This window comes from Anomalospiza imberbis, chromosome 11 (assembly GCF_031753505.1).
Source record: "Anomalospiza imberbis isolate Cuckoo-Finch-1a 21T00152 chromosome 11, ASM3175350v1, whole genome shotgun sequence".
NCBI classification, from domain to species: Eukaryota; Metazoa; Chordata; class Aves; order Passeriformes; family Viduidae; genus Anomalospiza; species Anomalospiza imberbis.
In genome coordinates this window covers 10,943,845-10,967,972 of record NC_089691.1, presented here as the reverse complement: position 1 = coordinate 10,967,972, position 24,128 = coordinate 10,943,845, and the positions used below count along the sequence as shown (strand labels likewise).

At 43.9% G+C, this 24,128-nt stretch overlaps 1 protein-coding gene across 3 annotated transcripts in view; it reads right to left on the bottom strand.

The window, feature by feature from the left end:
• Window positions 1-24,128, bottom strand: part of FLNB (filamin B) — a 69,793-nt gene that overhangs the window by 23,627 nt on the left and 22,038 nt on the right. For all 3 annotated transcript variants that reach the window (XM_068201899.1, XM_068201898.1, XM_068201897.1), the window contains exons 2-24: window positions 22,186-22,434; window positions 21,078-21,175; window positions 20,075-20,222; window positions 16,837-16,955; window positions 16,041-16,118; window positions 15,098-15,260; window positions 13,631-13,828; window positions 11,799-11,936; window positions 10,552-10,678; window positions 9,886-10,022; window positions 9,321-9,514; window positions 8,891-9,004; window positions 8,245-8,388; window positions 7,785-7,908; window positions 7,376-7,536; window positions 6,712-6,802; window positions 6,308-6,477; window positions 4,145-4,262; window positions 3,167-3,429; window positions 1,959-2,556; window positions 1,565-1,738; window positions 1,027-1,189; window positions 472-632 (exon numbers count right to left, since the gene is read on the bottom strand). In XM_068201899.1, coding sequence (XP_068058000.1) covers window positions 472-632; window positions 1,027-1,189; window positions 1,565-1,738; window positions 1,959-2,556; window positions 3,167-3,429; window positions 4,145-4,262; window positions 6,308-6,477; window positions 6,712-6,802; window positions 7,376-7,536; window positions 7,785-7,908; window positions 8,245-8,388; window positions 8,891-9,004; window positions 9,321-9,514; window positions 9,886-10,022; window positions 10,552-10,678; window positions 11,799-11,936; window positions 13,631-13,828; window positions 15,098-15,260; window positions 16,041-16,118; window positions 16,837-16,955; window positions 20,075-20,222; window positions 21,078-21,175; window positions 22,186-22,434 — 3,930 coding nt within the window. The remainder of the gene's footprint in view (window positions 1-471; window positions 633-1,026; window positions 1,190-1,564; window positions 1,739-1,958; window positions 2,557-3,166; window positions 3,430-4,144; window positions 4,263-6,307; window positions 6,478-6,711; window positions 6,803-7,375; window positions 7,537-7,784; window positions 7,909-8,244; window positions 8,389-8,890; window positions 9,005-9,320; window positions 9,515-9,885; window positions 10,023-10,551; window positions 10,679-11,798; window positions 11,937-13,630; window positions 13,829-15,097; window positions 15,261-16,040; window positions 16,119-16,836; window positions 16,956-20,074; window positions 20,223-21,077; window positions 21,176-22,185; window positions 22,435-24,128) is intronic.

The window sequence follows — 24,128 nt, the reverse complement described above, 5'->3', positions numbered from 1 at the left end:
CATCTGTGACCTATCTACTTCTCACACCTCAGGAAAAAAAAAAAAAAAAACATGAAAGAAACCAGAAGTGAAAATGAAGCATCATGGAGGCACTACATTTCCTTGTATCTTACTGTGTTCAGTATGTCAACAAAGAGAATGGGAACAACAGGAAACATCCCTTCTTACTGCAGGAGAGGATCTTTAATGCATCCACATACCAAAGGGCTATTTTCATGACCTAAAGTATCACACACCACTTGTATATAATACCAGTTATTTGTAAAGGGTTAGTGTTCCTTTTCCTGTTCCACTCATCTGTACCCATCTGAGCAAATGCCACTCCCTTTTCTGCCTGAATTCTGAGGAAAAGCAGAAAGCCAAAATCACATCAACATCCCACAGCACAAGGGAGATGCAGCCAACTGAGAACTCTGAGTCCAAAGTTTGACTTCATCTCTCTTCTGAAAGCCACTGAGCAAGAGCTCTTACCAGGAACATGCTCTCCCCCGTAAGTGATGTTAACATCGTAATCTCCTGGAACATAAGGAATATACTCGGCACTGCAGCTCCCATCTTTGTTATCTTTACAGCTAATTTTAGATTCTGAAGGTCCTTCAACAGTTATTCCAAGGCCACCAATTCCTGCCCCTCTGCAAGACAAACACATTGTTAGAATCACCTGCTTTTAAAGCAACTTTGTAGCCTTCACATGCTCTGGGGTGGCATTTTCATTCTTTTTGGAAATGTGGTATCCTGACTTCCAATGTTCAGCCTTCTGCATGTGCTGCCATGCAAAGCTGTGTCAGCATTGCCTCACTCAAATTTTCCAAGAATTTTCTTCTCAGTAGCTATCAATCCCTAACGTCAAGTGTTTGCAGAGCAGAGTGGATGACTGGATGATGAGGTAGCACACACAGTCATCAGCTGGACACAGCTTGGCCTTTTTATAAATATTTGTACTGAGTTTAGCATCCTGCATTGCACACACCACTACACTCCTCCCCCTCCTCAGATATTCCTTCAAGATCAAACAGGCCCCGTCACCTGGTGACAACTGAAAAGGCATTGGGCTGATTTGTGAAAGCTTCTGTAAGTCCAGGTCCTTGTGCCTTCACACGTGATGGATGGCAGCCCTCTGTGACATTCACTCTGAAGGGACTATTTGGCACAGGCACACCGTCATAAGTCACGCTGACTGTGTGTGGACCTGTTAAAAAGAGGCAAACATTTCCTCAATTCCCAAAAACTGCTCATGACTTCACATAACTCTACAAATGCTACAGGCTTAAATGTCAGTATATGGATAAGTTTCCTCTTGCATTTCACAAGACTTCACCAGTGTTTTGTAACTGAGATTCCATCTACAAACTGTTCTTCTAAAGACAAGTTACCAGAAAAGCCAGTTCTTCAAGTTAAAATAGAGCTACTTCCTGCAGAATTAGCTCCTCTACTGGCAGACCTCTTGCAAAGATGCCAACAAGTTACTGGCAGACCTCAGGGGTTTGCCAAATGAAAGTGGTAGAAGAGCTGCTTGCTCTTGGTTTTCCCCTTTCAAGTAAAAGAAAACAAGCCCCAAGGTTACCCTTTTCAAATGGCGTGTACTCCACTGAATATGTTCCATCCGCGTTGTCTTGGATGAGACAGTCTGTGGGGGAGCCAGATGGGCTCATGATCTGTGTCCTGATGTGGTCACCACCAGCCTTCGTTAGAGGTCGAGCATCCACAGTGAACTCAGTTGTAGCTTCTCGGAAGACATCTACAGGAAATGTTTTGAAGAGTCACTTCAGTAAGTGCAATATATTCCAACAACAAAACATTTGGTGAAGCAGCATGATAAACAGCTTGTTTGGGAACATGAGACTCCTGTGGTCCAAGGATCACCATGGAAACACGCATGGCTTTTACAACTTTCAACGCTCAGAATACACGGAAAGGACTGCAAGTCCTACAAATTCAGTAACAACAGTGAGTCTCACCTTTTCCTTCAACTCCTGGCCCAAACACTTTAACTCTGCTTGTGTCCACAGCTGGCTCCACTTTGACCCGGGCTGGGAATTTAGGCACTTGCTCTCCTCCGTATCTCATCTTGATTGTGTACATGCCAGCTGAGAGTGGCACGTAGGTAACGACATAGGTCCCGTCTTTGTTATCATCGATCTGGACCTCAGCTTTGGAACCAGTATCTGACACCATGTCCACCCGCAGGTCCCCGGGACCCGCTTCCGTGCAGTCGACATTCAGCAGCCCTGCCTCGCCTACTTTACCACGCTCCAGACCTGGGCCTGTGGCAATGACTTTAGACACATCAAATGGCATTTCTATATCTGCCTTAAAGGGCGAACCAGGAATGTGAACTTCTTCAAAGAGGATGTTTACAAAATACTCTCCAGGCTTTGTAGGCAGGTAGGAGACAGAGCAGGTTCCATCGCCGTTGTCCGAACATTCAATTTTAGCTTCGCACGGGCCTTCCACTGTCAAACCCAAACCTCCAGTTCCTGCCCCTTTGGTATCTATTGTAAATTGGGCTGGTTTTCCAACAAGACCCCCTCGAAGACCTGGACCATGAGCTTTTACCTGAAAGAGAATATGCAGTTGAGCTAAATGGCCTTTTCCATGTTATTGCCAGAAGACTTCCTAGTTACACTTGCTTGTATGTGGGACTTGATTAACAGGCTCTTAAAAATACACAGAAGGCACTGTCTCCTTTGCCACTCAGCCCATTTTTACTCTAAAGCTGATACTTCTCCTCCAAAGAGGTTTCTATGGGCAAGGATATTTATAATCTCACCATAGCTGTTTCTATACAGCCATAGGAAATAAAAGGTGGAAATGTTAAAATATCTGATGGTTGTACATGTTTTTCTTGAAATCGACTTCCTTAGAAAAACAGCATCTTAATACATCAGAGATGCTTATCAGAGAGACTTCTATTAAATTAGGAGCAATACTTAAATTTGCCACACTAAACAGGATATTTGCCATATTTCTGATTATTTTTTTTCAAATACAGTGTTACAGCAATGAATTCTACAAGTCATGGAGGCTGCAAAAGGAATCACTAAGCACTGTGAGTAAGGATGTTCCTGGGTATGTTTTGGCCCAGACCAAGGCAAGTCTCATGCAGTAGCCCACAATTCAGTTTTCAGGCATCAGTTGCTGTTACAGCCCTATACTGCTCACTTACCTTGGAAGGGTCTGGAGGTAATGTGGCCTCCACAGTGTAGGGGCTCCCTGGGATTGGGTTGCCATCATAACTCACATCCACCACATAGAGTCCTTCTTCCCGTGGGATATATTTTGCAGTGCTGCACTCCTTACCCAGAACTGGTTCCACCAGACATGGCACAGCTTTCCTCATAGGACTGGAAATATTAACCTCCAGTTTACCTTGCCCACCAGCTCCTTTGGTATCAATTACAAATTCCTGATCCTTCCCTACTTCCACTCCTGAAAAAGACAAAACCCGTATTACATTACTTACTTAACATCAGACAGCAGTCCAAAGAATCTCCCATGCACATATCACTGGCAGAGCCCTACCCAGTCTGCATTCCTCTGCAGGCAAAAAACCCTCCCAAGCCAAAAAAAAAAAAAAAACAACAAAAAAAAAAACAAGCTAAACCAAATGCTTTGGTTAATTGACATTACAAAGCTACAGGGGAAAACAAGCCTGTAAGGTGTGGTCTGATAGTATCAGAGGCTTGTTTCAGGAAAGCAACAATATTTCAGAGCCTTAAGTTCTTCCACTTTTGGAAAACAAAAAGACTGTATGAATGACACTGTGCATTGTAAGAGTTTGATACACTGGAACAATCATCTAGCCCTCAGGGAAACAGATTCCATCAGTGAGTGTTCAGCCTGGTCAAGCATCCAGCTCTATTCACCACAAATGACCAAACTCCAAACACATGTTTTCTCCACAGTACTATGTAAACTTAGCAAAAAAGAAAAAAAAAAAAAAAAAGAAATCTAAATTGAAATTCAGCCTTCAAGAGGACCACCTAAATAAGTGTGGTCAAGTTATAAAGTTGGAGCTGGTTGTTCCCCAGCTGTAGCAAGTTAAAAAGGAGATTGTTTTGCCTGCTCCTGTTCCAGCAGGACATGTTGGCTATCACCCAGGCTCCAGAGACCCTTCAGAGGCTTCCAACCCACAGGTACTTACTGTTTTCGAGTCCATTGACTATAACTTTGCTTAGGTCTAGAGGAGCAGCAACGCCCACTGTGAAAGGGCTTTTAGGGATAGGATCACCACCGTAAGTTACCAAAACCTTCATTGGACCCTAGATGGGGAATTTACATGTTAGCTCAGTCCCTCACTTCACACAGACACACCGACACCCAAGCAGTACATAACCACATCAACTCATCTATTTTATCTGGCCACAGCCAAACTTACTGGTTTATGGACATTAAAGCTCACACCAGTGCAGCCCTTCAAAGTACTAAATGGTTTTTATTTAATACAGGAAGAGCAAAAAAGACAGTTGTTTCCAACACTTAATTAGAGTATATTCAAGCTGCCTGGCAAAGCCTTCAGCTCAGGCTGGCTCCCTCCGCCCCGGCGCTCAGACCCGACAGTTGAATGAACGTCCCACTGCTCCAGACCAGGTATCCCCTTCCACCACATGGAGAGGCCAAAGCTAAGACTGCAAAGAGGCCATATTATTACAACATCTGAAATACCAGGGGTTTAAGCTCTACAAGTCAGAAAGATTAATGCTCTTGTGTATTTTGGCTGGAATGCTGCACAGCCATGGCAAGCTCCAACCCATGATGTGTGTTCCTTTTATTCTCTCCTACCGCAGTCCATATTTTAGCTATATTCACTGTTTGCTTACTTTTCACTCTTGGCTGGTTCTGCTCCCAAGTGAAATAATCATGGATGTTTCATGCAAGCTAGTGAATAGCTTCCATGATTATTTTTGGTTTTTTTTAGAAAACACACACACGGGTAGCTGTAGCAACACCACGAGATAGATAAGACCAAATAAACAGCATTAAACCAAGGCTGCTCTTCAACTGACGCTGCCCCTCAGGAATTTAACTACCTACTCCATCCTTCCCCTGCTCTGAGGAGTCCACAGTCCCATTCATAAGCTACTGCTTAGGAACCTGAGAAGGACAGGGTCCAGGAAAGACCTATATGCTCAGAGCATGGAGGGACAACAAGGCTACTCTAATTACTGAGCAGCCTATTTTCATCTCTTAACCACTGCTCTCCTGCCACTGCTATCCACGAGCATCTCCTGCAAGCTCACAGTGCTTCCATAACCCATGGTACTTCTGCAGATGGAAGACTCAACAGAAAACCTGCTTTGGGCATCCTGGCTTGTTTCACCAGTGATTTTCAGGTGAAGCACAGAAATCTGGTACTGCTCATGAATGCATGGAGTACAGAGGAGTGCTCCCTTCTGCGTACCAACCCTGACCAAACAAGCCAAAGCCTCTCCAAACAGGCACGCCAGCCACATCCTGAGATCATGCAACTGCTTTATCGAAAAACAAACGCTAGCTCTATGGTGCTTCCAAGAATTATGAACCAGCATTATCAGTTAAATAATACTGCAGTCTTCCTTATCAGTTCACTTTTACATAGCTCCACTCAAGGAAGCTGGGGCAGATGACCGAGTAGTACATTTGGTTGTTCAGGAGAACAAGAGTAGCGAAATACTTTCATCTCAGCACCAGAGCACCTACATCCTCAGAAATACGAGATTTGTGCATTCTGGTGTTTAGTGGCCCTTTACAAACATACAAGTACAGTGTAAGGAAGAATATTTCTAGTGAGTAGGAGCTTCCACTTTCAGCTTTTTAATGGTGTTACTAGAAAGGCACCAACTTCATCACTTGCCTACTGGAAACTAGTGCACCATCACCCAAACTCATCTTTTTGTCTCTGCTCTGGTTTGCACTCCAGCTCCTTTGACAGCAGCAGCCTGCTGACAGGCAGCACACCACAACCTCAGCTCTGCAGGACTGCAGCACCTGGGGCAAGAGTCAGCTCCATTGTGGAGTCCGGGAAGGTTTGCCAACTTTCTTCTTCAATTGATAAGGTATGGAATGATGATGTGAGCTGTGTGCTACTGTGTCAGTATCTCTCCTTGCCACAGAAAACAGTGGCAAGCTATCAATAACTACACCAGAAAAAGTCCACTACTGCTTTCCAACTCCCACTGTACTGCAGGTATTAGGGATCCCAGGGAACAAGATACCCTGGCAAATTTTTTCTGCTTTTTCCTCTGTGCACAGATACTAGGGAAGGAGGTCGTTGCACTACAGCAACACGAGTTGTTCACTCTTGTACTGCTACAGGAGTCAGACCTACCTGCTGTATGGGCGTGTACCTAATAGTGTGGGAATAGTCATAGTTGTCAATGATATCCAGATCCATCACTGCCTCTCCTGGCACCAAGCTGCTGAACTGCACATCCAGCGGTGCTTTTCCAGCTCCCTTGGTGAACACAGTGAAGTGTGTTGGTTTGCCATTTTCCACACCTGAAGAAAAATGTTGATTCTAATTTACACACAGCTCACACAGAGAAACTCTCCTCAAGAAGCATTCAGTATCAATAAAGCCCAGCCAAGCAAAATACCAAGGGGAAGGCATTGTTTGAAACTGCCTGACACCCCACCCTGCTGCTGCATCCCAGCAATGCTCAGCCAGGCTGTGACCATTCTGCTACAGCTCAAGATCCAGTATTGGTCACACTACATGAACCCAGCTCTCACCAGTTTTGTTCAGCCCAGGTCCTTCAGCTTTCACTTTGCTGGCATCGTGTGAGGGGTCCACCTTAACTCTGAATGGGCTGGCAGGAATTTCCTGCAACAGAAACACCAAAAATAACCAGGTCACAACAGAAACTCCAAAAATAACCAGGTCACTCTACACTAGCCAAAATTAAACAGATAATAGTTTTAAGATAATTCTGCTCTAATTCCAGCATCTTGAGTAAAATTTCACCTCACTTAAAATTGCCTTACTGATTAATGTAATTCAAAATATAGGGCAAACTTAGCAGCTGGAAGTCTGAATCTATCTGTTTTTTATTTTTAAGGAAAACTTTTTTCCCCAATTTTTCCTGAAAAGTCACTTAGGTATTTTACCTATTGAAGGCAGCCTTGTCCCATGCCTCCACCACGGAGACCACATTCATTACACCAGTCCAACACATTACACAAACTTCAGTGTCCCCAGCCAACTCCTCTCACTTGCATACATGCAAATATTACCAAAGAAGTTTCCATTTTTTACATTGTTATAGAAACAGTGACCAAACCAAGTGCATGTGAGCTGATGTGGAAAGAGCCAGCTGTGAACTGGCTAATGCATGGTGATCAAAGAGCAGATAAACAGATTCTCAAAACATCAGGCTGCAAAAAGAAGATTACAAACCTCTCCTGCAAAAAGTACTTTAATAGTGTAGCGCCCAGCAGCAGGTGGTGAGTACTTCACTGTGAATGTATCATTAGCATTGTGGATGATGTCAAAATCTATGTCCTCTTCCTCACTGCTGACCACACGAGCATCACATTTGATTCCAACACTGACATCACCTAGGAAAAGCAAGTGGAGGATTTGCTACTGGACAGCACAGACACTGCCAGCCAAACAGCCAGACCATTCCCATTTCTAGCTGAGTCACCAGGTTAACTAATGTAACAGATCAGATCACAATTCACTGCAATGTTCTGCCTCCCAAGGTTTTTCCACTAAATAAGGAAAACCAGAATGGAACAGTACATTATCCCCTCCTTGCATGACCTGTGATTTAATACCGCAGAACAGCCCAGCCTGCTTTTACCTTCTCCTGCATCCGTGCAGTCCACAGTGAAGTGGGTTGGCTCACTTGCCTTCAGGCCAGTTCTCTCCACGCCAGGTCCAAACACTTTGACTTTCTGAGGATGACTCCCTTGACCTATAAGAACCTACACAAATTCACAAGGGTCAGAATCACACATCTTTCTCACACTTGAGATCGCAGCCAAGTCAGAGCATTGCTTGGAGAGGAACTACAGGACAACAGATGCAAATGAATAGCCCCAAATCGCCCAGGCTGCAGCTGGGCTGATAGATCACCATGTGAGCTTGTAAAAACAGGAAAATTCATACAAGTGGACAGATTTCTAAAAAAATGAAGCAGAAGGGCACACCTCCTTGGAGTTCACAGAAGGGTTTTATCATCCTAGTTGTACTAACAAGTAGTTGTGAGCACCAGTGTCCTATTTGGCTAGAGCTAAGTATCAATTCATCTCTGTACTTACCCTAAATGGGCTATTGGGCACATTGGCTCCTCCCCAGACAACAGAAATTGTATGTTTGATTGGTTTAACTGGCACATAGGAGCAGGCAAACACACCATCAGGCTTGCTCTTTATTTGGATATCAATAGGGTTTCCTTCTCCATCCTAAAAAGCAATAATACAAGCAGAAGGTTCAGGTAATTCAAAAATGTTTGCACAGTTTGAACAGTGCAAGACTGTTCCAAAATGTGTCAGTTTTTTTTTCCCCAGAACTGCAGCTCAGAAGTACTGAAAAAACATGCAATTTACACTCCTGCAAGTCTTCCTCATCTAACACCTGCTCATTCATACACCATCCTACAACACATAGAAAATTCACAGGCTCAGAGACACTTCAGTGCTTCCAAATGACAACTCAAGGAAATTACACCTTGCTTTGCTTCCAAGTAAGGAAGCAAAGCCATGTACTTCATATACTTCAGAGCAGTCACTTTGTCTTCAGTTGTTGCCTGACTGCATTACACAGATCAAAGCAGAGAGCTTTGAGTGAATTACACATGCCTAGAATTAAGTGGTACATAAGTGAGTAGAAATACTTAAGGCATTTTTCTAAACAGTATTAAAGTCCTTTTGCTGCAGTTTCACACAGCTGCCTTTGGGTTTTTACCTGTGCATACATCTTGAGAGGTGCTTTCCCAGCATCCTTGGTTTCAACTGTGAACTCAGCAGGATTGTTCACTATACAGCCAGTCCTCTCCAAGCCCGGGCCATAAGCCTTCACCTAAAAGAGCACCTCAATATTAGTTTGCAGCTCAGAAAGAGAAACAAAACGAAGTGATTTATGTATGAAGACCTGCCCTCTCCACAAGCCCCATGAAGCATGCAATACTACTTCAGCAAGTTTTCATTATATTAAATCAAAACCACAACAGTATTATTCAAAAAAGCTGGGGAATATCTGGCTGGGTAATATCTTGGCAAATTCAGAGCTTTAAGCAGAGGCACTTTAAGAGTCTGCTACCAGAATCCTTTAGAAACATCTCTACTGGAGTTACATCCAAGACATGCTGTGCCATGGGTGAACTCCTGTGCCTCACCTTATCCGCATTGAAGTCTCCTGAAGCCGGTCGAATGAAGGCCATGTAAGGGCTGTCTTTTATGTCTTCATCATCACACATGATGTGCACAGCATATTCACCAGGCTCTTTGGGCCAATACTTCACATCACATGAGCCATCATTCTTGTCATCACACTCAATTTTAGCCTGAGAAGGGCCTTCTATTGCAAAGCCTGAAAAAGGAACAAGTAGGTTCCTCATGTTAGGTTTGTGGCAGCTGCTAATTTAACACCACTTCCACAAATAGCTTTTTGCTAGCCAAAAACATGCCTGATCTCTCAGTCACTCTTCTTCAGCAATACAGGAGATTATCCATTCACCCTTCTGGATCTCATCCCACAAAACCACAGATTAACACTCTCCATCACACACTTCTGTCTCTAGGACTTGCCTTTGATAGATGTTTGTGTTTAGACCACAACGTCTTAGAGACTTTTTTTTTTTTAAAGTGTTTTTACTGTTGGGAAACCTATTGTTTCTCATGAGTTCACTGCTAGCATTGCAAGATACAAATATTTCAGGGAAACTAAGTCAAGTAACATACCAAGAGAGCCAACTTCTGTGCCAATGGACTCGACCACAAAGTCAGCCGACTTGCCCACAACTCCCTCGTGCAGTCCTGGCCCCCAGGCTCGCACTTTCTGAGGACCTGCTTCATGACCCACCTGAACTTCAAAGGGACTGCCAGAGAAAAACAAAGCATGGTATTAGAAACGGGGACAAATACAGCATCTCTCTTTTCCCCCAAGCAATTTAATGAGGCGTTACATTGAATTTTCCAAATTAACAGATCCTATCATGTGGTGGCACAGTGCCCAGTAGTGTCTTTCTGGCAGAGAGGTCATCCAACTCATCACCATCTTCCACCACAAATCCCGAGTGTCAAATACTTGCTCTGCTTGCTGTAGCTATGGACACTGAAATAGATCCCTTCAAAGTCTTACAGCAAAGTCCAAGGTGCATGATCCACCATGTTTTATTAGGTTTTTTAGTCATGATTTTGTGTTAGAAAGACTGACGCAAATCACCCTTCAGAGCTTTGTCAAGCCGCTGCAGCCTGAAAACAGGCTGTTAAAAATAAGATATTACAGCGACAATCTGCCACTAACTTGTCTTCCCAGTGTTTCTTCAAATCAGTGTTGCTTTAAAAGCCCACCAACACAACCCACTGAAGGACACAAAAATGCCCAAAAAGCTACTTTTGACTCACCTTTTTGGGATGTTTTGCCCACCCCATGTAATTGTGACAACGTACTTCCCTGGTGTGGCTGGATAATATTCAAATGCATATATACCATCCATAAAGCCTTTTTGTTTCACCAACTCCTCCAAGCCCTCTGTTGAAAGATCAATTCAGCATTGAACTTAACAGTTTCCATCCTGTTTCAATTACTCAGACAAGTTCATGTTTTCTAGTATTTATTTTAGCTTGCAAGAATAAATTTCTTCCACCAGAAAAAAAAAAGGTCAGGTTATAAGGGAAGTTAGTTATAGCTGCCCTCTAGGACAAAGACAGCAAACACTTCCAGAAGAAATACAGCAGAAAGTATTTTAAGTTACCAGACTTAATAAGTTCCCTTGTGTTTTATTTTCTTAGTCTGCAGTATGATGCATGTCATATGTTAAAACAAAAAAGCTTAACATTTGTCAGACTCTCTAACCACAAGTATGCAGGGAATGCCTACTTTTCATTTTCTTCAAGATGAAGAATTTAGGAAGAAAAGCTTAATACGCTAAAATTTACGTTGATATGTCTGTTGCTTTTTTTCCCCCCAGCCTCATGAAGCCACACAGTCAGGGCTCTGTGTGTGTGGAGGAGGTGAAGGCAATACAATGCACCTTTGAATGCCGCCCCAGGCGGGGGGAGGTGGCGGGCTCAGAGTACCACACAGGGACTGCTGCTGGCGGCCGCATGAGCCAGCGGCCCCTGTGCTCCCATCCTCCCAGGCAGAGGGCCACATCCAGGGCTCAGGACCAAGGAATCTGGGGATGGATCCTCAGAGATGGTCTCTGTCAGCCCATGGGTTCCTTTGCTCCTCTGTTTATGTGCCCAAGCAGCTAGTGCCACCAGGAATACTGCTCTGAGTCATTCCCAGCTTTATGAGAGCAGGATTTCCATCATGCCAGAGACCCTGGCGTTTGACTTGCTTCCTCAGACTGGATGAAGATGCAATGTGTACCCATAAAGCTTGGAGGCCACGGCAGGCAGATGCACGGATTTTCTGTTTTGCTAACTGATGCATTAAAATGGAAAGAACTAAAACCAGATATAATCTTATCCAGCCCTGCAGATCAAAACCTCCCCAATAGACACAAAGTACCGAAAAACCATTCTGAAATCTGGCTTTTTATACAGATCCCATCAGTTCCATCTCCTTCCTGCTCTTCCTTTTCCCAGGCTCTGCTCCCCACCTTCTCCAAAACACATGCACAGCACAGATTCACCCCAGCACTCACTTGGTCCCTTGATAGTCACTCCAAGATCTCCGCTCCCTGCTGCTCTTGTATCAACCTTGAAGTCGGCCGTCTCCCTGATACGGACGCCCTTGGGCTGCAGACCTCGACCAGTGGCGCGACACGCGTTGGGGTTGCAGGCTGCAAGGCAACTTCAGGCATTACTACTGTCTCTGATCTCAACATACAGGTAGCCTGGCCAGCTGGGACAACCTTCAGTTTAAGGTTGACTAGGGCAACCACAGCTTAGCTTTCAGCACAAGGTGATAGCATTAAGACAGACTGACGTGAGTCTGCCTGGCTGCTGTCTATGCCCCCTGGCTTTTAGGCAACAGTAGTCAGTGCCACCAGTCAACACTGACCCCCTCCAAGACCATTTTTTAGAATGATTGCAAACACTGAAGCCCTTCTGCTTTCCAATTCAATGCCAGTTATCAGTACAAGACTTTTACACAGCTATCACATAGAGATATTTGCCACAGACACAACCTTCCTGACGCCTTTCGCATTGAGGCCCACTGCAGTGTAGGGTGAAGGGTCCCTTTTGCAGATAAGTCCCAGTGAACAGTATTATTCTTCTGGTCTTTCGGAAGCATATGACTGGGATAACTGCTATTAGCAAAGCTGAGTTTTGCCGGTGCTTCGTTACAAGATGTCATGTCAAACCCCCCCGTCCGATTGTCACAGTTCACACTTTCACAGAAGCAAAGTCACCAAGCCTCTGCAGACTGAAGCAGGGTGGGGCAGGAGGGTTACACATGGCTTAGGCTTATCTTGACCTCTTTACTCCAAGCACTTTTCTGGGCCTGCAGAGTGGCTACAGAAATTTTGTGCACTTAGGAATAGTTTTCATTACACAATCCCAGCTGTCATGAGGTTTGCAGCGCCAAAGACCTGAGAGGTTTGAAGAGACTTACAAACAACCACAGCTTCCCAGCACTGTAAACCGAACGCGCATTTTCCCCCAAGCATGCCGTGCTTACAGCAGGAGCATAAGTCTGCCAAGCAGCTTGTTAGGTTTTCACTCATTATACAACAGCTTACAGGTTTTCCCCTCACCCCTGCAGCAGCCAACATCTCCCCGTGTCCTACTCCGGATGGTGTGAGTGGGGACTGTGTGCCATCTGCCAGCTCTGAAAGCTCAGTGGGAACACACAGGAGCATGGCTGACGTGGAGTGGACACAGCTTGCAGAGCACTTACACAGCTGCCTCAGGCAGCTTGTGGTTAAGCCAGTTTCACTGACTGGGTCACACAAAGCTTCAGTTTGTTTGCAACTTTCCTCCCCAGCCCCAACAAAACCAAAAATCTTTTTGGCTGGGACAAGCTGCAGGCTAGAAGCTTACAAAGAGCAAACATGATGGAGCATCCTGCACACCTCTTACCAACTATGAAGCCATTAGCAGTGAAGTCCAAAATTCCACAAATGGAGGGTAGCTCAGGAGAGATGAGCAGAGATCTAAAAGCATAGGAGCACGTAAGGATGGAACAGAAAGCAAATTAGGTGTCCGTTAAGGAGGAAAACAGTAAATATAGTCATTTGAGGAACAAGGGTGGAAAACAGCAAGACACTGCATAGCTGCATAAATTACTCAAAAAAATTCAAAGGGCAGCTTAACATTTGTAAGTCTAGGCAGAAAGGAAACTAGCAACAAAAGCCATATTACTGTTAGAGAGCACTGGTTTACCCTAAGAGTACTCAGGCGACCCACTGAAACAGGACCAAGATGTTGAAAGGTACAGGGATTATAAAAGGAATGATCCAAGCCTATTCTGTGATCACATCCAAGGAGAAAAGTGCCCATCTACATTTATATGCATTTTTTAAAAACATACCCTCTCCAACGAGAACAGTGCAAGGAGTTTTGGGAATTGCCTCCCCAGCAAAAGTCACTTTGACAATGTGAGGACCAGCTTGAACAGGTTTATAGGTGCAACGGTAGACCTGGTTGCCTTTGTCTTCCACCACAACTTCAGCAAGGCTTCTTCCCTGAGGATCCTCCACTTCCACAATCACGTCACCCACACCAGCACCTGCAAAGGAAACAAGCCCAGCTGAGCCTTGGCTTCCCCACCAGCATCAGGCACCCTGTTTCAGACTACCACAGTTGTCTGGGCTCAGCCAGCCATCCTCTGCTGCCAATTCTAGGCACAGCCTCTGCATTCAGCTCTTGCCGACAGGAAACATTTGAGCAGGGAGTGGGCAAGACAGCATGGTGGCATTCCATGAAGTCAAACTGACAGGGCTCTGCTGCTCCAGCCACAGGGTTTCACAACACAGTACTGAATATACATACAGCCTGGTTACCCTATGGATACCACCCTGTAGCACCTCTATCGCAGATCAGCCCACACTTTTACCAGTCAGTTCAATCTCTCAAGCTTTGAAGTGGTTTAGATTAAGAGATTGGACAAATGAATGCTGGTCTGACAAGGATCCTCTCTGCTGGACTATATGTATTCACTTTTGTTCAGACACCTGCTCCTCTCACATCTTATTCAACTCATCATACAACAAAAACAGTTTTCTATACAGTTTCAGAGGCCAGACATGTCTTTACATGATTCAGACCACTCCTTCTCCCAATTAGAGGCTGAACAGAATACTTGCCTCACTATAGCCACATTTAATTTTATTCCTAAGCTCCCTCAGGCAAAAGGCAATTTCAAATATGCTACTCAGCATATTTTGGTGTTTAAATGCTACAAGTAACTATCCTAAGTAGTTTCACATTGTTCTAAATGAATTAACATTTGTAGCAGCTTATTGACTCATTCCTTTAGGCTAAAGCATTGGCCTAATAGTAGGTAACAAATAATGTGATGGAGATGCCCTAATGAAGATAGTAACCCCCTAATAATTACAATAGAGGTTGAAACCAGTTCATCATTGAAGTATGAACTCAAAGTAGCACTGCAGCAGGTCCTTTCTGTAGAGCTAAATATAGAACACACTACACATTTACATTGGTCCACAGTTTATCCTTCACACTCATGTTCAACATGTCACAGTCCTGTTTAAAATGAGTTGGGGAAAGAAACTAGCCAGGAACTGGACTACTGCCATCCAGCAAATTCATGGCAAATTTCTGGGTCAGGCTGAGCACCCTCTTGCCCCAGCTCAGCTCTGCACTTCAAATATTTCATACATAGGTGAAGCCTTCTGAGCAGCCCAGCTATTATTTCACCTATGAGCTGGATGGGGCTACAAATCCTCATCCACTTTACAGCTATTTTTCCAAGGCCTTAGGTTATCACATTTGAGGAAACTGCAGGATTTCCATCATCGCTCATCCTGCTTACCTGCTGTGTAGAGGTCAAAGTAGGTAGGTTTATTGGCAATGTTCCCTGCTGCCTCCAGTCCTGGTCCCTTTGCTGTCACTTTGCTTGCATCTCCCTGGGCTTTGTCAACATTCACTTCAAATGGACTCTTCGAGATGTGCTGCCCAGCAAACAGGACTGAAACCTAGGGACAGACAGCATCAGCTTGGACCCATCAGGCAGAGGCAGAGCTCAGATCACTACCATAAAGCCAAGCGTGGGGTCAAGCACCTGCATTTGTAACACAAAGACTCTTTCCCTCAGAGGTGAGGGACCATCCATCCCACAACCCTCACCACATCCATGCTAACTGCTGAATTTAACAATTCTTAAAATTCTCTTGGTTACAGAATCAGACACACCAGCATGGAAGCTTGAATCAGGATATGCCAATACAAGGTGGATCTCCATTCAGCAATAAAGTGGCAGCAGAACTTGCACTTTATCTTTTCAGGCTGGCTGTAAGGACCAGCCACCCTAGGAAGTGTCAAAGCAACAGGATCACCCATCATAAACCTGTGTCTATGGGCATCCAGGCACAAAGGGAGGGAGTCCTTCTCTGCAAAATCCCTACACTGTACAGTACCATCAGCAAAGGGATATAGAAACAGCCTGTTGTTTTCATCTTCATCTCTTGTGACAACCCACAAAACTGGCTGTGTGAGTTGCACAAAGTGGCCCAGCTGTAGCACTTGATACCCAAACACAAATACACTTTCTCCCAACACACACCTCTTTCCCCCTTGCAAAGGGAGCAGCCCAAAAGCCAGATGGAGAACTAAGGCCACATCAATTTAACTTTTCTTCAGGATGCCTGAGGCGGCTCTTACCCGTCAGTGAACAGGGAATCCTGAGGGGCTCATGTTAACAACCAGAAGAGCAGTGTGTCTAGCAAGAAAATACTGTTTTTTGACACAAAACCCACCTTGTGAGGTCCAGTAACCCTTGGAACATACTGTACTGAGTAGGTCTTGTTTTTGTCACTGGATGGTGTTATCTTTGCCTAGGAGAGAAAACACATCCATCGTCAAGCTGTGCCTACGCACGCCAGCAGAACTCTTTACTGATACTGCAATCTATTTCCAGAGCCAGCAATGTTAGACACTTGTTGCTGTGAGAGCAGGGATCCTTGCTATCCTCCTATTCTCACACGGAAAAAATCCCATTGGTTTTGTCTTTACAAGAGAAGAAGCAAGCTACCTTCTCCCCAACCCAGCCCTTTCCTTTGCTGTTAATTGCTCTATTGAGGCAGGCCAAAAATGAGGAGACAGTAAGTCCAATGTACAGCTGTATTTTTCTGGAATGCTGTAACATGATCAAGTGGAACACTTGGATGAGAAGTTTCTATAAACATTAAAACCAGCATTTTAACTCAAAATGATTCATGGCATCTAAATAGTTGCTTTAGCCATTCTTGCAGAATGAGTAAATGCAGACAGTGATTTACTGATGTATGTTATCTAAAAGCAGGTCAGAGTGTACTTGGCCAATCAAGCTAAAGCTCTGCAACTACTGGACACTGGAGCTGTGTTGCTTAGTTGCAGGCAGTTGACTGTTTTTCAAGGCAATCATGAAGAAAAGCTTGAGGCTTCTTGCACTTTAGATAAATGGTATTTTGCAATTTCTTTTCAGAACTCACTTGTGAAAGATGAAGGTTACCGCAAAAACTACAGTGTTCAGACCAATTTGACTTTTCCATACGAGACACTTAACGTACATACCTCCTCTCTGTTTCCTTCTGGATCTTCTATGAAGACCATCAGGTCACCCTGCCCAGCACTGATGGTGTCCACTGTGAAGATGGCAGGCTGCTTCACCATGTTCCCATGAGGCTCAATCCCTATGAGACAGATACAGAACAGCACATTAGCTCATTAGCTGCTGCCACAAAACCCAGAAGACAGTTTGGAGGCTACCCAAAGGCTGTTCAACCCATTCTCCCTTGCAAGCTATCAGAATCAGTTTCCCCAGACTTCTGCACATCATGTCTTTATCCTCTGCCCACAGCATGATGCTCACAATAAGGCCTTTTCTTACAATACAAGTATTTTTAAAAATTGGTTGAATCATTGGCACTCAACTCATCTTACAATCTCTGACCAAGTCAGGAACCCAGCTGCTATCTGGATTTAGGTGAAAATCAGTTACCCTGACAGGTACTGAGGGTCACTCCCGCTGCTGGCAAGTACAGGGCTGATGCTGACAGCAAGCAGGATATGTGTATTAGCTGCTCTTTAGGAGCCTTTCTGCTTCACACAGTTAAATGTTTAAGTGTGTTGCACCACAGGACGGGTGACTAGAGAGGCAGGAGAGACATTTTGGGAAGCATTTAGGTGAAAGCATTACTCTAGAGCCACGAGTAAAATACTTACTTTAAGCCAGACAATGTTTATCTGTACTGCCCCATCTTACTCCATTTTCAAAATCCAGCAGTACAGATACTGCTCAGATTCTTTGAAATCTGCTCAGACTACCTGGCCAGAGTGTACACTGTACAAATGGCATGCAGGAACCTCTTAAAACAGTAAAAACCTTGCTACTCAGTGTAGTCTCCACTTAACTTTTAATCAGTTTCCTTATTCTACAGCACAGGGCCTGCTACAGCACGCATTTACCAGCAGGGTTTCATCATTTCTCTGTACACAGTCCCAGGTCATGACATCTGTCATGGTGGTGTCAGACTGAGTGGGTGGAAGAACTTCCCAAAGTTGCTGATTCCAGACTAGCCCAAACACATCCATACCCTTCCGTCCAAGGCAATTACTCCCTTGGCTGATTCATAAAACCGTGGGCACTGCTGCTCCATAGCACAATTAGTGGAAAGTGCAACGTCTGACAGATTATAAAGGAAGTGGTTGTGAACAACAGAATTCCTGAACTTGTTTATCTTCAGAAAACAGTAACTGGAGAGTAATGCAAGGAAGACCATGTTTTTGCTAGGAAATCTGAGCATTCTGATAAGGTGTTAACAATTGACATATTCATTATTTCAAACTAAGCCCTAGATTATCATCTAGCTGAAACTGCTACAAATTTGCTCTGTGTCTCTCCAGTCCATCCCACAAGCATTAGGGTATGGTATTCAAGTTAAATATCACACCTTCTGCAAGCATAAGAAAGATTGATTATCCTCCTCTGAAGACAATTTCAGCCAGGACACCATTAGTTACACAACACTTTCTTAGCCTACACTTCGTCTTCTAAATTTTACTATCTTATCAGTGGCCGGCTTTGGATGGTTAAATGAGAACTCCTAGTCCACCACTGATGACCTACACAACTCTGTACATCCCCTCTGCAGGCTCATTTCACACCAGCTCTACACACGGCTGTCCTCAGCACAAACCCTCACAGTGCTCAGGGTGGTGTCCTACAGCTAAGACTCTTGTTGGGAGGTTATGAAGAGCTTACATGAAAAAGGGCAATAAAAAGAGCTAAGACTGACCAACTTAGCACTTGACAGTCATCTTTTTCTGGAAGCATGAAAACCTGTTTCTCACCTGTCCGAAAGACCCTGCTCAGTCAAGGATTGAGCCCCTTGCTGCTGGAGTCACCTTCCAGTTCTGACCTATCTTTGCAGTCGGAATTATCAATTAGTACATTTAGTGACTCTGTTTTGGCAATTAACTTAATGAAAACATCCATCTTTCAATAAGAGCCACTCAGTCTAAAGTAATTTTCATTACAAAGGTTTCAGAGACACATGAAAGCAGACAACAAAGTAATTCCCATTTTTGAATGACTAAAAACGTGACTAAAGCCAGACTTGACAGATTGAGGCAGGCTGATCAGCGGTTTACACATTTGGGGCCTGAAAAATGTGTCTGTGTATTGTGGTTTGCTGTGGAAGGCACCAACAAAGGACATAAACCCCACGTTGGATAGGTGCTAAACCCACTCTGACTGTAGGAACTGCTCTGAAGTGTATAAATAAAGTCCATGTCCCTTTATTCCACTAGTTAAGTTTCAATGGAAAATCAAGTTTAAAAAACCCCAGGCAAGTAAGAAAACCAGAGAAAAAAAAAAGGAAAGTTTTGTTTCTTTCCATATCACTCTTGTACACCCAATTCTGAAACACACTCATTCTAAAAATCTTGAAGGACAAACAGCAGCCCACAGACAAAAAAAAAAAGGTGGAATGGAGAGCCAAGTGTAATGCTGAAGAGATGTCTTCCAACATGCCAACCATATTAAAGGTAAAAATCTGTTACTTATTCAGTTGCGACTGTAAACCAATCTAGAATAGAACCTCATCAATAGTTACATGAAATGATCAATTTAAAAGGTCAGTTAAAAATAAGAATGCCTACATAGATCTACAGCTGCATAAGCATCTATGGACAATCAGCAAATTCAGCCTTCAGTTCTTCCAATCAGGAAATACAGCCTTTCTAACAAGACTCAGCACTATTTAAAGTCTCAAGGGCTACCAACCCATCTTTGTACATGTGCAAAGTATTCAACACTATCAATTAACTCAAGTAAGTAATTTAGAATTACCCCACTCTAACATACATCAAGCGTGGGAAATGGAAAACTGTCTCTACAGAGAGCCTGCCAGAGAGACAGTGAGGTGATGAGGTTTTTCTTCTTTTAAGGAGTGCTTTATCACAAGAAGCATTCACTGCTAGATCATCACCCATCAGCAGCAACACTACTGTTCTGTATTCCACGCCAAGGTTGTTTTAGCGCCATATCATGCTACTTCTTCCAGCTGTGGATGGGAGGCTGGCAGCTTGCAGAACAGGTTCAGACTGGGAAATTTACATGTTAGAACTAGGAGTGCCTTCTGGACTATATCCATGTATTTCTGAAACCAGGCACCACACCAAGAGTATACAAGTGAAACTTTGAAGTCAGTTAGTTACAGTAGGTCTGAAGTTCAACATAAGCAGAAAACCCCACCCAGCTTTCTGAAGAGTTACTGCTCCATGCAGCTTCAGCTCACCAAGTCCTTACCTCTGCCATAAGCCCTTGCTTTCTTTGGATTCAGTTTGGGTTTTAAAGGAGCACCTGGTTTCAGCTTGGCTTTGGGGAACTGGGACAGGTAAGTCATCACAGAGTGCTCATCCACATCAGGGTGGATAATTTCTTCAGGGGTAATAACCTGAAAGACAGTGCAATTAAGCATATTGTACCAGTGCTTAGTTACCGCAGGTCAACACAGAAACAGAACTATGACACAGACTTAGATTTCAAAACTCCCACATGCTAATGGGATTTCTTACACTTATTTTCCCTTTGATAAGAAAATCAAGAAGCTCATTATTGTCCCAGTGTGGTTTGGGGGCTTTTTGTGCCTTGATTACTAGGGGCTCTCAGGAGACTGCAACAAGCTTAATGGTACCAAGGCAGGACAACAGCAGTTCCCCTTGAAAAGTGACATGGGGATAATTGATACTGAAAAAGTTAGTAATTCATAATCCTGCATGCTTACAAGCTCTGAACTGCAAGGTTTGCAAAGTAAAACTTGTGACCAGTCTCTCCTCCTGCTTCCACAATACAAGCTGCTTCAGAGACTTCTGGAGCTCTGTCCAAGTTCATCAGCATGAAAAGAATCCAGTTCATAAATACATCGCTCTCTGTTTGAACGTTATCATCACAGGTGATTTCCTAAGCCAGTAAATTTTTCTTCTGTGGAATTCAATGCAGCAAAACAAACTCACGCCATGGATTAACATGTCAGGCACCACCATATAGGTCCTTTCCTCCTGCTTTACCTGCTGCAACAGCAGCTGTCTTCACCAGAGACACCTACACAAATACAACCAGAGCTCTGAAACGTAATAGTGTGTTTCATAACAATGCACCCTTTCTCAGGCAACTCTACATGAGTTAAGAGTAACTTTTGAAAGTTTCCAAGCAGCTTCACCTGCTTTCCTCAATTTAAACTCCAGCTACACACAAGACCAAAGCTGGCCACTGTGCTCCCCACAGGCAGCCCATGTGTTGGTGGCCTTACCTGTGGCACACCCAGCCAGTCATCCGCCTGCTGCATGGCTTCCCGGGCGTTGTCCACGGGCTTCTTTGGGTCCCAGGTCTCCCAGTCAGGGCACAAACCTGCAAGCACATTTCAGTTATTGTGTGTTATCTGCCAAGGTGCTCCCCTAGCTGAAGAAGCCAAGTATAAACTCCACATCCCCTTGCCTTACACTGCTTCGCAAAAAGACATTCAGAGCTTTGCACAAGTAACTGAAACAAGACAAACACATGCTGCTTACTGAAACAAATCTAAGGCACAATCAGTGTAGAGTTATAGAATGGTTTAGGCTGGAAGGAATCTTTAAAGGTCATCTAGACCGACCCACTCCTACAATGAGCAGTGACATCTTCAACAGAGCTCTGTGCAACCTGACCTTGAATGTTTCCCAGGATGGGACATCTACCATCTCTCTGGGTAGCTTGTGCAAGATACCACTCTAAATTTAGCACAAATACATCTACCATCCTTTATGTTTCACTGGTTCTCTTGCAGCATATTTGGTAAAGAAAATTTCAGCTGCTTGCCACAGCAGCCTAGATTGCATTAGATGAGCACCAGCAATCCCACTACCAAGGCTGTTTTATAAGAAAGTGATGAAATTTTGCCTTTTTCACACTACATCAAATTATTTGCCTTAAGCAGCTCAGTCTCAGCTTACTAAACACACTGAAGTTTCAGTCACCATGCAGTTCTGACTACTCTGTGCTGCCTCTGCAATCCTAGTTCAGGAGAACACATGAAGTCTCCCACTGCACCCTGAAGTTGAAAGGTTGTTGGCACTTGCCGTGGGAACAATCCTTTCTTCCATTTAGGAGCCAGCATTTGTGCCTTTGTCCCTTGCACCCAATACAAAGCTTTATGGCACCTCCCATAATGCAATCACACATTCTGCTACAGGCCAGAATTTCTCTTGGCCAAGAAGTTTAAAACTTGCTGCTTCCTGCAGCTGGTCTCTTTGGACTCTTTTGGTTTTCTTGAAAGCCTCATTCCCGTCTCAAGCTCAGCAGTGAAAATCTCCTCACATAGGAAGAGCAACCACAAGGATAACAAGCAAGGAAAACATTGGTCATCAGAACAAAGGACTTACCTGGAGCACAGCTGTCAACAAGAGCACCCAGTGCTTTGCCATCCTGCCAGTTCTGATTGAAGTTTGTGATTGGCAAGTAAGGAATTTTGTTCTGGATCCAGCCCAGCAGCCTCTGCTTAGGGGTCTGCTTCTTTGCATCATCATCACCTTCATCCTCCCACACTGGCATAGAAATGGAGTAGTGAAGGATAAGGGTCCATATCAGGCCAAGGATCAGTTTCAGGTTTCCATCAACTATTGCTTTACTATCTGGAAGACAAATACATACAACTCATTACCTGCCATTCTAAAGAAAAGAGGTGTGTTTTTAAAACAGTGTGCCTGCACTCATGCAGGTAATCAAGGACAAGGAAACTGACCCAGGCCACTTGCAGGCATTTGTTCAAGTAGAGACACCATTCCTCACAGGAAGCATTAGACAGGACAAAAAGAAGAGTCAAAGGACTCAGTGCTCTCCAGTTGTCACTTGCCCTTCAGCTTTATGATCTTAGCTTAGGAGAAGTGGCAGTTTAAGATCTCTAGTTTTTTGATTTGGATAAGTACCACCTCATATTTCATAATGGCATTTGTATCTTATGAAAAAGGCCAAACAGCATGTGATGGAGGTCACAAAACCAGTATCCCAATAGGCATGATACACTCCAGGGCATAGATAAAAGCATCATTTAGGAAACAGCATTTATATACAGAAACATGTCTCCCACACACATCAGTAATTTGCCTTTAAAATGGTAGGGAATAAAATAAAATGCTGCTATGTAGTGAAGACAAGCAAATACAAAGTTTGGGATTGGTCTGGATATATCAAGACCTGTGTACAATCAGCAAAGTGGGCAGTGGAAGTCCATAGACAATCCTTTGCACCATCACACAAGACATCACCCCTTCACACTACAAATTCAGAGCTACAGAAAAGAAGAGCCAGCTTTGGCTTTTCCATATCATGCTCCAGCTTAAGTAAAATTTATCACCAGAGTGGCCATGCTGCTGTTCTGCTTTAAGATATACTATGGAGCTAAGTTTAAGGCTGCTGGGTATCAAAATCAGATTTTCATAAGCAAGGTCTGCAGGGGCAGGATGCCTTTCATGCATCAGTTTGGCCTTGTGAAATGACCACTACAGTTCCGCGAATTCATGCGCAAGTTACTTTAGCTTTAATGAGTCACAGATTGAATGCTCTCTGTTACAATCTGTTACTTCTGCTTTATTGATTTGTCCCTTACTAAACTCTTGAAATGCTGAGGTGTGGGCTTCGTTTCTCACACCTCCCTCCCTTTGAGCTTGTAGTTACTCAGGTTGTATTACACTGCTAACAGCTCCAGTTTTTTCAAGCTCACCCAAATCAGAGCTCTTCTGTTTCAGGATGCTCTCAGCCTGACAATTCCTCTTATTCCCAGCAGAATGTTACAGCACAGCATTTTTTGGTTCTTTCCTCCATTTCAAGTGCAAACTGTTACAGAAATCCCTCTTCAGTCAACAGAAGTTACAAGTGACCTGGAAACTTCTGCCTACTCTCCAGCTCCTGCAGCATATTCTGGAGTAAAGACAATTACAGCTGCATAAACTCCCTTTCATGCCACCAGAATTATTGTACAAAAATCTTACAGAGTCCTAGCTAGCAAAGTAAAAGTGTTCTGTAACAGGATTGCATTCTCCAGTTCACATCCAGAGTGTTAACAGGCAAAGTCCTCCAAGGTGACCCTCCTTGTGCCCAACACCCACTGGGCATGCCTTAGCTGCTCCTCTTCAGCTGTGGAGACCACAGCAGCAATCCAGCACCATCTTATCAACGCAAAAAGATCTACTAACTTTCAAAACAAGTGTTTATACAGAATAGTGACCAAGAATAGTAATCACCCTTTAACCCAATGCTCAGGCAAAGTGGTTAATATTTACATGGTTTCACAATAGAGCAGTATGTCCTAAACAGATAATGCTGTAAC